We start from the raw sequence: 19,037 nt of genomic DNA on the forward strand, positions 1-19,037 counted from the left end.
TCCTATGGGCGCTCTTGTAACCTCCTATATTCTAAGTGCCATAAGAGCATGGCTGAGTATTTTAGAGACTCCAGTATGTAGAAATATTTGCTGTGTAGGACAGTGCCCCATTCTTAGGAATTAGTGATTAGAAGCATGTTTCCAAAGGATTGATTGGTTAACTTCTACAACTTCAAGTTTTTCTTCTAGTTCCAACTGTTAATTAAAACATTGCTAGAGGCCAAGCCTGATGGTGCACATCTGTAAACCCAGATACTTAGGATCAGAGGTGGATCAAGATTTTAACACTGACTCAGCTATGCAAGGCCTTATCTCAGAGAGAGAGAGAGAGAAACAAAAACAGAGACAGAGACAGAGAGAATAAAGAAAGAGAGGAGAAGAAGAGAAGAGGGGAGGAGGAGAAGAGAGGGAAAAGGAGGGGAGGGAAGGAGAGAGGGGAAGAGGGGAGAGGAGAGAAAAGGGTAGAGTGGGGAGGGGAGCAGAGAAAACAGGGAAGGGGAGGGGAAGAGAGGAGAGGGGAGGGGAGGGGAGAGAAGAGGGGAGGGGAGGAGAGGGGAGGGGTGGGGAGAGAACTATTTTGGAATATAACAAGTTTTATGCTCTTTATCTTCAAACTTTAATTGTTCATTTTATCCCCCTGATTTTGATTCTATTGTTTTCCCATAAATTATTTTGTCAGTTATAAATACTAAAATTTGTTCTCTATTTTTAATTATTTTTTTTTGAAAATTATTGTTTGGGGGTAGTACTGGGCTTTGAATGCAAGACCTTGTACTTGTTAGGTAGGCACTCTACCACTGAGCCACATCTCTAACTAATTCTCTTAAGTACTGACGCTTTTTATCCATACTTCGTGTTTACTCCAGTGGCTTCCAGTAGTCAGGAGAGTGGATACTCCTGTATTCATCCTGATGTTTCAGGGGTTAATATGTCATAGGGATTTAAGCATATCATTTGTGGTAGGGTTTTAACAGTCTATTTTATAACTGCCATCCAAAATGTTCTGAAATTTTACTGTGAATCTTTTTCTTTTATTTTCATTCATTCTCTTCATTTTCATTGCACTGTAGAGATAAGTTACATAAAATGAATAAAATTATCAATTTTATCAGTACAATACACTGTAGGTTCACTTTAATATGTGAGATAATGTTTTTCTTTTTCTCTTTTCCGCAGTAAAATGAGGATTACCAATTCCTTGAAATTCTTTAGTACTTAAGATCTTATACATTTGAGTTTGAGGCTCTAGTAAGGAAAGAGAAGTGTTTCATTGCTATTTCAATTCTTTAAAACATTGGTTTATTCAACTATTTTACCAATATTGACTTTTTTTATTTTTCATAAACTTATTTTGTTTAAGCTACCATACTAGTGATGTATAGGTAATAATATTTTTAATACTCTAGTTGTGACTATAATCATATCTCCTTCATGTCTGATTACATTGTTATATTGATTTGTCTTTCTTACTCTGCCATTCCCATTTTAACTAGTTTGAGATTTTTTTTAAACAAATATTATTCTGGTGTTATTGGGGTTTGAGCCTAGGACCTCTGATTGCCAGGCAGGCATTCTACCACTTTAGTCCTTTCTGCTTTAAGTATTTTTCAAATTTCTGCAGGGGCCTGCCTGGATTGTGACCCTCTTATTTATACTTCCAGTGTAGCTTGGATAAAAGGTGTGTACCACCAAGTCCAACTTTTGTGGATTGAGATCAACATCTCCAACTATTTTCTGATATATAATTTAAAATTCTGATTATCTACTCCTTTTGGATTCTTTATCATTTAACAGTAAACTATGGAAACAAGTACCAATCCTTCCTTCTTTTCTTTTCTTTTTCTTTCTTTTTTTTTTTTTTTCTGTTGTGGGGCTTGAACTCTGGGCTCAGGCGCTGTCCCTGAGCTCTTCAGCTCAAAGCAAGTGCTCTACCACTTTAAGCCACAGCACATCTGTTTTTCTGATGGTTAATTGGAGATAAGAGTCTCACAGACTTTTGGGCTGGCTTTCAACTATGATCCTCAGCTCTCAGCCTCCAGAATAGCTAGGATTATAGGTGTGAGCCACTGGCACCAGGCAATGTAATGTATTTTTAAGTACAAGAGAAGGAAGGATTGAAGCCTAGTCTTAGCTACTCAGGAGGCTGAGATCTTATGATCACAGTTCAAAGCCAGCTCAGGCAGAAAAGTCCATGAGACTCTTATCTCCAATAAACCACTCAGAAAACCAGAAGTGGAACAGTGGCTCAAGTGATACAGCACTAGCCTTGATCTGAAGAGCTGAGGAACAGTGTTCAGACCCAGAGTTCAAGCCCCATCATCGACAAAAACAAAAAACAAAAGCAAAAACAAAATACATTCTCCTGTCTTTATGCAAAAATAGTTGCTGCAGAAAGTTTTTGTATTCTTATAATTTTTAGAGTTCTCATTAAAAAGAACTCTTTTGTTACTCTACTTGAGTAGAAAATCTTTCTGAGTAGCAAATATTTTTCTTTTCTTTTTTTTTATTTTTTTGTTGGCTATGGGGTCTGGGCATTGTCCCTCAGCTCTTCAACTCAAGGGAAGCACTCTACCACTTGAGCCACAGCGCCACTTCTGGCTTTTTCTGCTTATATGATTCTGAGGAATCAAACCCAGGGCCTCATGCATGCAAGTCAAGCACTGTATCAGTGAGCCACCTTCCAGCCCCGCATTTTTTTAACTTTTAATGTATTTTTTTGTTATTAAGGTATTGTACAGAGGGGTTACCATTTCACAACTCAGGTAATGTATGTTTCTCTTTTGGACAATGTCACCCCTTCCTTCATTTTCTCCCAGTTTCTCCCTCCTGTCCATGCCCACAAGTTACATAGTTTATATACTGAATGACATGATTACATTTGTTCACCCTTCCTCTTCCCTTTCTGTGACTACCTCTTTTTGTAACCAATCCAAAGCAGAAAAATAAAAATGAAAAGCACACACTGTGAGAGCCCAAAAATTCCAAGCTGTGAGACCCCCTAAAAGGATTAGGAGTTTGGAATGCCTTCTCCCAATACAAGCTCAGAATGATGAGAATTTTCCTAAAAGGCTTAATGGGAACTCAAATTCCACTATTAACTGTGTGGGAGCCTATAGGTAGACTTAGGTTTATGCAAATTATAGGCTGTTTACTATTTAGTCCTCCTTTCAGAATAAGAAGGTCAATTGTATACAAAATATTGTCATATGTTTAAGTTTGTACCATACTTCCTTGCACAAGACCAATAAAAACCTTGGTTAATGGAACCTTGGGATCTGTTGTGGTGGAAGTAAGTCTACAGGTCCCCTGGTACCCCAAACCTCAGTTCCATGGTCTGGTCTGGTCTCTGTTACTGTGTTACTCCTGGTTGCGGCAGGTTGCAACAACACACAAACACCACCACCATCAACAACAACAACAACATAACATGATTCTGTTTCCTAGAACTCATTTTTATAATAGTATTTTACATGTTCAGAAGATTTATGCTTTTGGGTTCCTCCCATTCTAGTATTCTCCTTTGGTCTGGCTGAGTGTGAATGTTGCATATAGGTTATTATGTCCCATTATATTTTAGATCTAGCTTCCACATATGAGAGATACATACATCATTTGCCTCTGAGCATGGCTTACCTCACTTAACATGATTTGTTTTAGGTTCATCCATTTCCCTGCAAATGAAATAATCTTGTTCTAATGGATGAGTAATATGTATATATACTATGTATGTGTGTATATGTACTATATTTTGTGGATCCACTCATCTACTCTAGGGTATCTGGGCTGTGTCCATAATTGGGCTATTGTGAATACAACAGCAATGAACATGGTATGTTGGCTTTATGGCTTTATGGTATCCTGACTTGTAACATTCTGGGTAGATGCCCAGGAGTGGTATGGCTGTTTCAAAGAGAAATTCTGTTTAGTTTTTTTGTTTCTCTTTATATAATACATACATATATATATATATATATAGTAAAAATACTGTACAGAGGGTTACAGTTACATGAGTAGGGTAATGAGTACATTTCCTATTGAGCATTGTTACTTCCTCCTGTTGTTTTTCCTCTACCATTCCTTCCCTCCCCGTCTCCCCACTATGTTTAGTTTTTTGAGGAACCTCCAAACTGCCTGCCAGAATAAATGTATCAGTTTTGAATGTACCTTTTCCCCCACATCCCCACCAGCATTTTTGGTTGTTTGAATTATTGATGGTGGACAATTTAACTAACTGGGATGAAATGGAATCCCAAAGCTGTTTTTTTTTAGATTTTAAATTTTTATTGTAAAGGTGATGTACAGAGGGGTTACAGTTACATAAGTCAGGTAATGAGTACATTTCCTTTTGAGAAGTGTCATCCCTTCCCTCATATTTCCCCAGTTTTTCTCCTCCTGATTTCCCTCCCCACAAGTTGTATAGTTCATTTCCAACATAGTGTTTAGTAGGTTTCACTGCTGAATTGGTTCACCCTTTGTCCCACCATTTCTGTGCTTCCCCTTCCCCTCCCCAAATCTGATAAGCTTAAATACAAGACAAAGGGTACAGAAATATTAAAAAAAAAAAAAACCAGCAACAGAAGGGAATAAACCAAAGAAAAAAGGAGAGGACGGGGAAGGGGAGGGGGAGGGGGAGGGGGAGGAAGAGGGGGAGGAGGAGGGGGAGGAGGAGAGGGAGGGGGAGGGGGGAGGAGGGGGGGGAGGAGGAGGAGGAGGAGGAGGGGGAGGAGGAGGAGGGGGAGGAGGAGGAGGAGGAGGAGGAGGAGGAGGAGGAGGAGGAGGAGGAGGAGGAGGAGGGGGAGGGGGAGGGGGAGGGGGAGGGGGAGGGGGAGGAGGAGGAGGAGGAGGGGGGAACCACAAACAGTATAGAAAATCTCTTGCCTCCATTTCTTGGAATATATATACACAATGGAATTCTAGGCTTCCATCAGAAAGAATGACATTGTCCCATTCATAATAAACTGGAAAGATTTAGAAAATATTATGCAAGCAAAGTAAGCCAGACACAGACACATAGGCTTCATGGTTTCCCTCATTTGTAATAATTAGAATATGTCTATAAATCTACAAGTAAACTTGATGGATAGTAAAAGACAAATAATTACACCTGGACATGATTAATTAAACAGCAGTCTAAACATTCACACAGTGAAAACAGGAGGATATTCTCAGGAGAGGATCTCAAGGGCTCAATAGCTATGTGCATATGCTCAGTTGTTTTGATTTGCATTTCCTTTATGGCCAGGGATATTGAGCATTTCCTTATGTGTTTATTGGCCATTCTCGCTTCTTCTTCTGAGAAGACTCTTTAGTTCCATTGCTCATTTGTTGATTGGTTAGCTAGTTTTGCTGGGGGTTAGTTTTTTGAGTTCCTTGAGTATTTGGGATATTAGGCATTTGTCAGATGTATTGCTAGTAAAGATCTTCTCCCAATCTGTTGGCTTTCCAGTTCAGTAACTATGTCCTTTGCTGTGCAGAAACTTTTCATTTTGATATAGTCCCATTTTTTTTTAGTTTATCTCCTATTTACTGTGCCCCTGGGACTCTTTCAAAAAATTCCTGCTTCTACCTACAAGTTCTAATGTTTCTCCTACTCCATCTTGCAGTAGTTTTGTTTCAGGTCTGATATTGAGGTCTTTGATCTACTTTGACTTGATACTAATACATGATGACAAAGAGGGAGCCAGTTTTAGTTTTCTACATAGGGATGCCTAGTTTTTCCAACACTACTTATTGAAGAGGGTCTTTATTCCACTGTACATTTTTTGGCACCCTTGTCAAATATCAGATAACTTTTAAGTATATGGCTTTATGTCTGGGTTGTCTAGTTTGTTCCATTGACCTTTAGGCCTATTTTTGTGCTAGAACCAAATTGGTTTTGCTATTATAGCTCTGGAGTTGTGATACTATAAGGATTGCTTTCTTTGCCTAACATTTTGCATTTTGATATGCTTCATGTCTTTATTTTTTAGACTTTAGGCTCTAGATATTTTTAATGATCACTAAACTACATACTAAATTTAATGTTTTTCTTTAAATTTATTTAAGCAATATAAAAATGTTAAACCACTGTGATTATCGATTATCACTCATTGCATAAGTTCCTCATCAAAATGTCCACTGTAAACTGGATTTCTCTCATAGCTAATATATTTTTTTCCTTTTCTACTGTTTACTGCAGATTTTTAGAAATATCTTAAATTTTATTTTAATGTCTCTAATTGTGATTTTTTCTTCTCTATTCTGTTTGAAACTCTAAATGTCATTTCACTCTCAGGATTTCAATCTTCACTTTTGGAGACGTCATTCTTTTCACAAAGGCTTTCTTCCTTTTTGTTTTCTGTCTCCATTTGGAATTTCTAGGTAATAAATGCCATTTCTCTTATTCCTGCCTGTTTTGAATGATCTATGGAAAATACAAGTCTCTCTAAAAAGAGATAGTATTTATTTCACAAATTCATGTTACTAAATGTTCTAATATTACTAATGTACTAATATACTAATGTTACTAAATGTCCTAAATGTTCCTTTTGAAGAAGCAACCAGAAGCTGCAATGCCTAATTCTACCCACTAGATGTCAGACATTCATTAAGAACACTGGAGCCTCTATTTTTTTTTTTTTTTTTTTTTTTTTTCCCCAAGCGCTATGGTAGCCATAAAACCTGAAAAAATCCTTTGACCGGTATTTTCCAAACTACTCACCTCCCAACTGAAGTTTATTCTCCAGTGTCAATAACGGGATTAGTGCATGAGCCAGCCTTCCCTGAGTTTGCAGGAGAAGCACTCCTGCTTCCTGTCTCCCCTGCAAGCCGAAATTCTTGCAGATTCTTTCCAAAGCCCTTGAAAATGAATAATTTCAGGAGGCACTGTTGTCATTGTTGTTACTTATGGTAGTGACTGTGGATAGATGACTTAAAATCCCTAAAGTTCTCTGATCACACCCATCTAGACAATAACAGTGACTGACTCCATAGACTTATTGAGGGATTCAGGGAAATGATGCTGGCACAGGGTGTGTGTGTGTGTGTGTGTGTGTGTGTGTGTGTGTGTGTGTGTGTGTGTGTGTGTGTGTGTGTGTGTGTGTGTGTGTGTGTGTGTGTGTGTGTGTGTCCTTTGTTGTTTCTTCCTCTGCAAAATGTGGAGGCTAGGGAATAGGGCTCTAAATTCTCATTCTGCATGAATATTCAGTGTTCAATGAACTTTCATTTATCCTTGGAGTAGGTCAAATCCACAAAGTTTTTCTGGACCATGAAAAGTTCTGTAATTATTTGCAAGTCTGGTGTATGAAATGGAAATAAAGGAGAGCCATAGGTGGCAAAGAAGATTGATTCTTGGATCTGGAATCAGAGGCCTTCTAGGCTAGTTTTAGTTCTGCACTGTGTGTGTGTGTGTGTGTGTGTGTGTGTGTGTGTGTGTGTGTGTGTGTGTATGCGCGCATGCGCGTGCGCGCTCATGCACATGCGAGCATTGGGCCTGGGGCTTGAACTCAAGGCCTTGGACACTATCCCTGAATTTTTTTTTTTGCTTAAAGCTAGCACTCTGGAGCCACAGCTCCACTTCCAGATTTTTTTTAATTTTTTTTATTTTTTTGCTGGTTAATTAAGAGGTGAGAGTCTTATGGACTTTGCTGCCTAAGCTGGCTTCAAACTTTGATCCTCAGATCTTAGCCTCCAGAATAGCTAGGATTATAGGTGTAAGCCACCAATGCCCAACTTAGTTTTGCTTTTCTTTTCTAAATAAGTATTAAGGCTCATTTATAAATTGGAACTAAAATGCCTCCTCAAAATATATGAGGATTAATAAAATCATTAAGATCTCTTTGAATAGAGTAACATATTATTTATCTGAAAATGGGCCTAATATGGGCCCCATGCAGAGTTACTGAGAAAAGCAAAAGGGATCATGTATATAAGTTGATTGGGACAACGTCTGGTGTATATAGAACCTTTGAAGTTAGAATGACACAGCAAATAATAGCAATGCCTAGGATGGTATACTATCATATTAAGAACTGAAGCTCAGGACTAGGCTTGGTTATGCATGCTTGTGAAATGCATGCATTCCAGTTATCCAGGGAAGCAGAGGGAAGAAGATTGTAGTCCAAGGCTTGAGCAAAAAATACAACACCATATCTCTATCTATCTATCTATATCAAAAAAAGATAGAGGAAAGAAAGAAAGAAAAAGAAAAGAAAAGATGGGTCATGGCTCACAGGATAGAATGCCTGTCTAGTAAGTATGAGGTCCTGGGTTCAAACTCAAACTCTTAAAAAAAATCTTACCTGGTGTCAGTGTCTCAAACCTGTAATCCTACTCAGGAAGCTGAGATCTGAGGATTGCAGTTTGGCACCAACCTGGGCAGGAAAGCCTGTGAGACTCTTATCTCCAATTAATCATAGAAGAAGCCAGAACTGGTGCTGTGGCTCAAGTGATAAGAATGCTAGCCTTGAGCAAAAAGGAGCCCAGGCACAATGCCCAGGCCCCAAGTTTAAGCCCCAGGACTGGCAAAAAATAAGATAAAATAAAATCTTGGATGTTGAGCATTGTAAGGCAGCTACCAAAGGCAAGCTACCTTAGTTAGTTGTTTATATTGTGAGAAGGCACAGAGAGGCTGTTTGGGAGCAGAGACTCTAAGGCTTATTGCTGGTGTACCCCAGTCCCACACATTAAACATTGAACATTGAGTTTAGTTCAGATCAAGTCCCTGTGACATGCCAGGCTCTGGGATAGGCACTGAAGACTTGGAGAAGATAGCATGCTCTCTGCAGAGTTGCTCAGAGATTGGGGGAGAGACATATCACATAGCAAGCAGGTGCCATGATCGAATACAAGATACAGGGAAGTGAAATAAGGGTGAGGTGGGATCTGAGAGGAAGGTAATCTGAGCTAACATTTGAAGGATGAATTAGCATAGTTTGTCAAAGTCAGAAGAAAGGAGGGGAGTGTGGGCCCAGGCAGATGCACTGCCTTGTATTCTACTGTGTGGAAACAATTCTGAGCAGTTTGGGGGTCCCAAGTCTCTGGAGCAGATAGGCAGTAGTGGTCAATGGAGCTAGCAAGACAGGCTAGGATGGCTGAGGGCATTCTAGATAGCAGAGAAGCCTCTTATCAGATGCCTCACGGGGGCTTCCCAGCGAGACCCCCAGCCTGGTGATGTGCACCACCTACAGGGTCATTGATTGATGAGGGAGAGGTACAGGCAGGACCACTGACACCAGCTTCATCTTCAAGTTGTATTAAATATGAAGTCACTTCTTAGATGGCCTAAACAGCCTCTGCAGGAGACACATTCCTAGAAATGTCATACCTTGGCAAGGATTAAGGAACATTTTTCAAGGCCTGCTAATTGATCTTGATGAAAACGAGTCAGGACTGAAACTGAGTAATAGACAATAGCAGAGTTTGCCTGGTACCAGGAGATGGCCAGTAAAGTAATATAAGATGGGTAGTAAAGATGTGGGCCTCTCTGGTCTCCTGCAATGACGTCTATCCATTGCAGGATCAGGACACAGAGGGAGCTTGTCCACTATCCTGAAGCCCAAAGCCTTCCACAGAACTGTTGGATTCATCTATCTCAAAAGGCCAGGCTGCTCCTTTCACTCCTTTATATTACCTAAACTATCCCCAACCATTCCCCAAGCCACAGAAAGGTGTTGTGAGCTGGTCTGTGGTCTAGGCTGAAAACTCAGATATGCTTAAACATCAGACCAAGTCAACCAGAGTTACAGAAGAAACCCAAACTTAGAAAAGGTAAGGGAACAAGTAGGGAGGATGCTTTCAGGAAGAAGGTAGCTAAGCAGATGGCACAAGAAACAGCTGACCATACACATACACACACACACACACACACACACACACACACACACACACAGTTGCTGTTTGTTGGGGGGTTGCTTTTTTATTATTATTTCTTTAATCTACTGCAAAGGAAAAAAACCCTGACAATATTTCCTGCTCTATATAACTGACAGATTGCTTCCCAGGGCTCCGTGAGAGAATGTAGCCTGGTGTGCATGAATTGGCCCTTAAATATTTCTTCAAGCTCACATCTCTGTCTAGTTAATAACCAAGTGTCTGGGGGGTACAGCTTCCCCAGGATCCTTTGAGCTGGACTATTTATTATGGCAGCAGCTGGAGATAAGCTAGACACAAAGAGGATTTGTATCTCAAGAGGGTCAGTCTCTAGACACAGTAAGTGGAGGAATTTTCTCATTAATAGGAAATCAGTGGCAGAATCTGAGTTTTATTGCATACCCCCAGTGCAAATGACAGTAAGGAGGGAGGAGGGTTTAGAAGTGGGTAAAGCGCTCCATGGTGCTTTCACTAGATGGGAGGTGAAAGACATAAATGGCTTTGCTCTTATGAAATTTTCTAGGAGATGGCAGCGAGGGAGTCCATCTACAAGAACTATCTGGACTTTATTTGTTCCCACTGCCACAGGAGAGCTACAGTGAGGGACACTGGAGGGTGTATCCTAAATCTGAGTTGCCACAGTGAGGGACATTGGAGGGTGTATCCTAAATCTGAGTAGGCCCAGCAGAGAGTACTGCTGAGTTAATGAATTATAGGGGATCCTTAGGGCCAATGTCTGAAAGAGATTGCTGTGTTATCACCACAGTCAGGCTGTGTTTGGGACACTCAGTGTCAAGGGAATAGGCAGAGGAGAAACAGTCCAAGCACAGAGAATTCTAAGACATTCCCAGGATTCACTCACCTCAAAGGATTCCAAAGCCAGAGAGAAAACTGGTCTCTCTGGGTTTACAATCATAGATTAGTTAATTCCACAGACTGTGGAATTAACTGTGGCTCACTAGCAGGAATGCAGACATTGGGAATGAAGTGGGTTTCCAGGCTGCCTCTGGTTGTCAATTTTCTCTAACACCTGCTATAAGCCCAAAGGAAATGACCACTGTCTTAGTTGAAATGAACTGCCAGTGTTCTGGTATTTCTGCTGCTCTAACATATCTTGTTAGCATAGCACCTGGAGGGCAGGTATGATGGCATCCTCACCCACTGTCAACAGGGTGAGAAAGGTTCCTGTCTCACTTCTCACCAATGTCACCATGGTGCCATGAACAATACTTAACTTAGCTCATGGCAAGGAGAAGCTAGGACATAGCATCTGGATAAATGCATCTTTGCCCTCCATTTCTAGACGGGCGGCTCAGCTTACAACATAGCATTGAACACTACACACACACACACACACACACACACACACACACACATTTCTACAATTCAAAACTGCCTCAAGTTTTTATTTTCTTTTACAATTTTGTATAAGTAACAGTATTGTATAATGATGGGAAAGGAAGGCGTGTTACAGGCACATTGCATACCTGAATTGACTATAGAAGCTGAACCCAAAGCCATCCAATAGGCAAGGAAGCCTGTAGAATGGTCACTGGAACACATACTTCAAGAAAAAGGTTGCCAGTATAAGTATTTTCAATGCCTGTTCCAATGCATAGAATATACCAGATTGTTACTCCTGCTTTCCCAGACTACTGTGCTGCATCCTACTGAACAAGCAGACTTAGAGACAGCCCAGTTGTTCTTTTCACACTACCTCTGAAGAACCCTCTGTGGGAAATGGGATAAGGATGTTGGTGCCAACGACACCTGAGACACAGAGTAGGGAGTCCCTGTATCCTGTCTGGACTGATTAAATCCATGCCCTGGCAGTCATGATGGCAAATGTGAGGGCTAGGCAGAAAAGGCTCCCTCTTTTCCCTTATAAGGAAATTAAAGGTCTAGCCAATTCTCATCTATGAGTTCTCTAGATCCTAGGATCTTACATAGGGTTGACACAGCAGTGGGGTAGAGCATCCTCAGCCAGTATTATCCAAGCCACATTTTCTTAGTAAGTGAATAGCAAAGCTGTCCCAGTGCAAGGGAGCCATAGGAGCAATTTCCCAGAATTCCGTAGCTCTGGGTATTTTGCTGACACTTACTGATGATTCTGATAGCTACTCTGGTCCCTCTTGGGAAGAATGAACATACATGAACACACACTCCAACCCTTTCTAGGTGGAAGGGGTTATAGCCTAGAGGACGATCCACTGAGCGTCTGCATTTCCTCTTGGCTTCTTCCCAAGAAGGGTCTTTCCTGTGCACATCATGTTGATGTCCCTGAAGCAGCCACAGATCACGACACTCTCACACTGGTCCACCATTCTGGGACACAAATGATGGCATATCCTAAGTCATTTTTCTCTCATGGGTCTCAATTTAGAGGTCTGTCAGCAGCACCCATCTTCCTCATGTTTCCATCTTCCTCAGTTTCTCACTTTCCAGGTTCACAAAGCAAAATGCCAATGTTCTCCACCCAACCAGCCAGCCTCCAGGAACCCCTACTCCCTGTCAGTCAGGAAAAGAAAAACACATGGCCAGCAAATGCAACGAATCATTTTATTATGCAATTTCCTTCTACCAGAACATCTCTAAAAATATAAATATGAACTCTCTAAAAAATACTCAGAATAGATCTGAAATCTTCCTCTTCCAAACTGGGGCCAAACGTATTCTTTAAAATCTGATGGATTACAAATGTATGACTTCCTGTCACCCAGGCATGACATTCACAGATTCCTTTCTTTCTGCACAGGAGGCCATCATCTCCCTGTCAGATTCTGGAAGCTCACCTTGAAACCTATCAGAATAAAGCTACTGGCTAAATGTCTAGAGTGAGGTTGAGGAGAAACACAGAGATAGGACTCCAAGGGCCCAACTTCCTTAAGTTGGCCCTCCCTGAAGACAATGAAGGCCCTTCATTTCTTATTTCTCTATCCTTACATGGACTGAGATGCCTGAAGACCAAGCTGACAGAGAAACTAGACTCAGCAGGATGGTTTCATAGGGTACTGGCTAACATACTGCAATCAGAGTATAGAGGTGTACAAGAAAGCAAGTGGGGCTTCTGATGGAAGAGGGGGTCTGAGTTGAGGTCATCAGCAGGATTAGTGGCCTGCTTGGCCCTGGGCAGTACTTCATCCCCGGTCCTAAGCAGTATCTGCAGCATCTAGGACAGGATTCAGTGCTAGATGGTCTCCCAAGGTGACAGTATTATACCCACAGCAAGGGAATGACTGGGACATAGGCAGCAAGAAGTTGGTACAGGATTCCATGGTACCTTATTTAGTATCACAGCCATGAGTCTGAAGTCCACCTGGCAGCAGTCCTACGCCAACCAGGTGAAATCCCTTGGCTAATCTTGTCTCTGAAGGCCAGAACTCCAGTAGCAGCCTGGGTGCTTTAAGCAATCCTAGTACCATCTGTGTTGTGGCTACTGTACCATCTGGTCTTTGGGACCAGTAGCCTCAGACTACAGGTACCTGCTGACTTTCTGATATTGTCAAAGAAGTAAATGGACTGTGTCCAGTGGAGAGCTCCAATGATGCTGGGCATGTTCTTTGATGGTGCTTAGAGTGGGCTTAGCTGAGTGTTGGGGGTAATTTCCCACATCATTAGGAAATTTCACAAGACATCAAATGCTCCTCTCCAAACTCAGGGTCAGATAGCAATTATCCTCAGGATTTTCCTGGAGGAAGGCAGGACCCACACATGGGGTTATCGCCTTGCTTACTCCACCAGGCCTGCCTGCACAAACCCTTATCTGAGGAAAAAAGATAGGCCTTAGTATGAGGCACCTGGCCAAGCCTTGCTTTTGAGGCAATGGAAGACAGAGTCACAGAGAAGGGGGTGAGAGGACAGAGACAAGGCTGAACTACCGATGAAGCAAGAATGCAAAAAAGGCATCCACATCTGAGGGAATCCTCAGTTCTGGAAGAGTTAGCATAGATGGCTTATGTCACAGAGGTGGTGGGTAAGGGAGCAAGGGCTCAGGAATGAGGAACTGAGAGCGAGTCCTGGAAGTCCCAGAGCTTATGGGAAGCCAAATAATGAGCAGAAAAGGGAAAATTGCAGGCATCACAGCAAGAAGACAACAGCTATTGATCCCTTGTTTAAGAAAAGGGATATTGGACTAGGAATTTGGCTCAATGGTAGAGTGCTTGCCTAGCATGCATGAGGCCCTGGGTTTCATTCCTCAGTACCACATAAACAGAAAAAGCCAGAAGTGGTGCTGTGGCTCAAGTGGTAGAGCACTAGCCTTGAGCACAGAGAGGCTCAAGGATAGTGCCCAAGCCCTGAATTCAAGCTTCAGGTCTGGCAAAAAGAAAAAGGAAAAGGAAAAGGGATATTGTCTTCTTGCAGCAAAAGACCCTCTTGGTTGGGACCACCATAGGGTCTCCTGGCCACAGGAAGACAGGACAATAGACCTCCTAGTAGGAGCACAAAAGTATGTTAACTAAGGAGGGCAGGAACCAGTTAAAGGAGGGTGAACCTTGTCAGTCCCTTAAACAGATTCTGAGGGCAGAAGCAGAGAAGTAGCATGTATTTCCAAAGGAGAGGGAAGCCAGAGGCCCCTCCAGGGAGGCCCAGCACTGCAGGAAACTCAGGCAACTTCTAACATAAGCACAAAGCACCTTCCATTTAATGAAAAGTGCTTTGTCTCCACAATTCTCATCTCATTCCAGTCTCTCCTGTGTCCTGGCTGTGGGACAGCCCTGAGGAGCTTTTCTCATCTCGAAGGACACACTGCGCTGTCCTGACTACTCCCTTTTCCATGACCTCCACTCCTGACTCTTATAGAACCACACAAACTTTCCTGGGTTCTCCTCTCAGAACAATATCAAAGCAACATCAAAACATACTCTGCTGCTTCTACTGGGGCTGCCTAGCTATGTTCACACACATACACACACACACACACACACACACACACACACACACACACACACAGAATCTGATGGGCCCTTCTATGCTGAAACTGCAGGATAATTTGTTACATCATCTTCCCAAGTGCCTCTTCCATCAGGGGACCTATAACTGTATGAGGAAAACCTTGAGAATCCTGGATCACAGTATTCACACCTTGGTGAAGCCATTAAGGCCTCAGGTTTGGTAAGTACCTCTTCTGGCTTTACCCCATGACAGGAAAGACAGCAACCAGGATCCTGCACCCTCTTGGGACCAGGAGGAGTAAGGCTGGGTTATGATCAAGGCTTTCCAGGCCAGGCCCCATCATCAAGCCAAGCCCATCATTCCTTGCCCAGACTGTACTCTCTAATGCCAAAGGCAAGGAATCCAGACGTAGGAGAAAAGAGTAGGTAGCATAGAGGAGATAGGCACAGAGAGTTCCTATGCGAGCCATCATCCCAGGCTGGTGGGCCTTCATTCATTTCCAAGAGCCAAAAGCTTCAGTCAATACCAAAGAGCTTCCAGAGGTGGCATTCCTGTCCTTTTTGCCATTCTTCAGACGGACTTTTTAACTAGGACTACCCAGGTACTTCTGGCTCTGAAACATCTCGAACAGAAAGTGGGTTCTCAGCTGATATCTTGTACAAGGAAGACAAAGGGTACACGGAGCTGGGACAAGGGCCCATGTATGCAATGGAGGGGAATGAAAAGGGAAGAGGATGTTCAACAGGAAAGACAAAACGCTCTACTCAAAGGACAGAAGGTCTGGGTGAGAGCCCTCATTGTCAAGGCTGGAGGTTCGTGACTGAGGAGGGGGACTGTAGTCTTCCCAGGACTCTGCCAGGCTCATGGGGCTCAAACTGAGTTTGAGGCCATTCCTCCCAATGAGGCCAGGGGAGGAGGCTCTTCTGTGCTCAGCTACCTTGATTTTGGATTCATCCTGGTTGTCCTTGTTTATCAGGTCAGGGACTGACCTGGATACCTCACCATTAGTCAGATCATTGCCCCTATCACCCAGTTCCATGGTAGTCTCTGGTTGTGAAGTGTCTTCCACGGGGACAGGCTGGGCAGTGGCAGAGGAGTCCTGGGGCTGCCCAGGTGGCAGGTCTGTCCCATACTCTAGACTGCTCAGGACAGGCTGTGATGAAATCAGCATGTCTTGGGTGGTCTTCAGGGCACGCGGGGTCCGCTTCCTGGTTATGGGAGGTGGTGGATCCAGCCGAGGGAATGTTTCTTGGACTGACCTGTAAAAAGGATGGAAATAAACATACATGCTTTACAGACGTAAGACACAAGTCCACATTACATTCTTTCTTTTCTTACTCCAACTGGATCTTCGACCCCTCTACTCAATGAGCACTTCACCCCTTGGGCTCTGGTTCTCGGCTTAAGGCGTATATTTTAGCAATTGCTCTTTGGGATCACCAGGGAGCTGTGTCAGCTCAAACCTATGCAGTGAGTCCCACAGAGGGCATCCCCACTGAGGACCATGTGTTCAGAACGAGGCTTGGAAAGGACCTGCAGCAAAGAGATAAAAGAAATTACAGCCTTCTTCCTCCCTTCCCAGTGAATATGTAGTATGAGATAGTGGTTCTCAGGAAAATCTATCTGGGGAGCTTCAAGGCAACACTTGGGTTCGAAGCCAGCTCTTACTTTACCTCTCTGAACTTGAGTAACCTGGGCTGTGTGAGTATGAGATAAAAGGATACATTGATTATATGGCTCAGAGCTAAGGCTGTAACAGCTGTTACACAGGCATTCCTTTGGTTATGTATTGTTATGGAGGTTGATGGTGACTTCCATGAACATGATCCATCCTTTCATTTTTCTCCACTTCACAATTTCATAGCTACTCCTCAGGGAAGTTCACCCCTGGACACATAGGAGTTTGTTCATGTATCTACCTCTTCAAGTGGGATATTGAGTGGGTGTGAAACTCACTTTTCGTCCTCCAGCCAGGTCTCTGATGCTACATCAGCTACACCAGCCAGCTGGGCCTCTGCTGTCTTGTTGATCTCCATCACACCCACACTGCCAATGCCTGAAGGTTCTTTTCTTCGCAAGAGGTCATTGACTTTGGCCCCCATGGCTTTTCCCAGGTTCTTCAGGTGCTGGCTGCTGCCAACCCTGAGTCCTGGCTCTCCAGGCTCTGCAGAACTCAAGGTGGCAGAGATGGGGGCCAGAGGCCTAGACAAGTGGGGGAAGGAATGGCTGGACTGCAGCTTTGGAGTGAGAGCTGTGTTCAAATTCTCAAACATGCTGTGGTCCACTATGCACAAAGGGAAAAAGAGAAAAACATTTTAGTAGAAGGAAATAGGTCTTTGAGCCACAATACTTCAATTTTTCTCTCTTTACACTTAATCTCAAGTTGGGAAACATTCAAGAGAGTGCCAGCAATGGTGCTCTTGAACTTCCTAGGGAAGTTTTTCTGGTGGGACATGGGACTAGAAATTCCAGTTCTGCCCTACCCAAGTTAATCAGTGACATACTCAAGTTATAAAAAGGTGAACTTATTCCTTTAAGTCAGTCTCCCTGACTGACTCCCTTTACTATGGGATCAGCAGGATCATGGAAGTAGGGAGAAAATGAGGACGAAACAATGAAATGTGACCTTTCCCACTGCTGTATGCACATGCTAAGCCCCAACTGAGGTTCTGGAGCAGGAACTTGTGCAGAGATAGCAAGCCACAAAAGTAGCACATTTCCCCATGAAAATGAGCCAGCAGTTCCTGGTTTGGTACTTCGGAGAGCAGGCTAGCTTACATGCAGAGAGGCAAGCTGCTGGATCATAACCAGATTGTGCAATAGACAGGTGTTTGCTGTCAGTGAAGCAGGAGATCCTGACAAACTCTAGCTCACTTAGTCCTTAATGAAAGGGGTCATGGAAGATTGCTATTTCTAGATGAGGAATGGACTGTGAGTCCTGAGGCCACACTAATAATTACTGGTAGGCTAGAACTAGATCTTGGGTCATCTGAGATCAGGGTTTTTTCTATTGCTTAGATCATAGGAAAGCTATGCAAATGTATCTAGAACATGGTCCTTCTCTCTGAGATCTCTCTTTGGCTTGAATAATTAACCCAAAGACTGGGTATAGAACTACTAGGTTGTTTGTAAGGAAGAAGCTATGCCGTGTTCATCTTTGTTGCTTTAGCATCTAGCCTGGCTCTGGTGTACAGCAGGTACTCAGTAAGTATCTTAGTTTCATTATCCAAATCCATTTTCCAGATAGACAATTGTGGAGAACAAGATGGTAGCCCCAAGGTTTGCTGTTGAAAGGGATGGAACTCCAGGCTCTTTGCCATGTCCACATACTGGGCACCCTCTTCCTACCCCAAAACTCAGTTCAGTCATCAAGGCAGTCAGATCTACTTTGGGCCTTGAAACTGGCCTAGGATATCCATTTCAACTGATCCATTTATTCTTTCAGTCTAGGAAAAGAACATGTTACATTTTGGTTCCCTCTCTTTGTTGAAATCTTTTGCCAAATGTGTATTCTTGCTGAGCCTCTCCTAAGAAAACTGAGGTTAGGGTATCCTTCTGCTTTTGTTGGATCTCAACATAAAGTAGTTCTGCCTTGCATCCTTGTGGTTTAGCAGAGGCGTCCTGCCTGGGCCAACTGCCAAAATAAGCCATTTCCAGGTGGCAGGGAGAAAGCCATAGGAAGAGGAATAGAGCTTTCACTGTGGCTTAGCCCCAAGATCTTGTTCTCTGTAACTGCTCTAGATCCATATGTAGGAAATGGCACTAGCAGAGTAGAGATTATGCCAGGAAACTTAGAAGACAGCATCCCTGAGACACAGGGCCAAGCTGGCTGAGCTGTAATGTATACCCACCACCCTAATAGGAGTTTCCAGTCCACCCCACAGCAAGCAGGACTACCAACTTCTGATTATTCTTCTAAGAGTATATCTTGCCATGCCATCCACTCTGGCACAATCTATTACATCTCATATATTTCTCATTTTCCTTACGCAAGTATTCTTTGCAAACAGGCAAAAATTATTTGGATATGAAAAAATTGCACTGTTGTCCCCAATTCTAAAGTTTCTGGATCACTAAGGAAAAGTAAATCCTAGGTTTGACGTTTCTATGGAGGTTTCCTTACGTTTTCAGAGCACATACATTCATTTTTAAAAGTGCAAGCACCAAAACCTCCTATTATTTTCAAAATGCACTCTTTATAACAAATAACTTTTGGATGATATGGCATTTACCTGTATTCCTTGCTTTCTACTCTCCATAATGTAGTCTACAAAATGCACTGAGTTCTTAAATAA

At 42.6% G+C, this 19,037-nt stretch overlaps 1 protein-coding gene across 2 annotated transcripts in view; it reads right to left on the reverse strand.

Annotated features, from left to right (window-relative positions):
• Positions 1-14,144: 14,144 nt before the first annotated feature.
• Positions 14,145-19,037, reverse strand: part of LOC122109610 (nitric oxide synthase 1 adaptor protein) — a 352,796-nt gene continuing 347,903 nt past the window's right edge. For both annotated transcript variants that reach the window (XM_042682103.1, XM_042682102.1), the window contains exons 11-12: positions 16,699-17,026; positions 14,145-16,001 (exon numbers count right to left, since the gene is read on the reverse strand). In XM_042682103.1, the coding sequence (XP_042538037.1) occupies positions 15,503-16,001; positions 16,699-17,026 (827 nt within the window). In that variant the 3' untranslated portion in view covers positions 14,145-15,502. The remainder of the gene's footprint in view (positions 16,002-16,698; positions 17,027-19,037) is intronic.

The sequence above is a fragment of the Dipodomys spectabilis genome, unplaced genomic scaffold (genome assembly GCF_019054845.1).
Source record: "Dipodomys spectabilis isolate Male_0828 unplaced genomic scaffold, ASM1905484v1 ptg000069l, whole genome shotgun sequence".
In the NCBI taxonomy this organism is placed as follows: Eukaryota; Metazoa; Chordata; class Mammalia; order Rodentia; family Heteromyidae; genus Dipodomys; species Dipodomys spectabilis.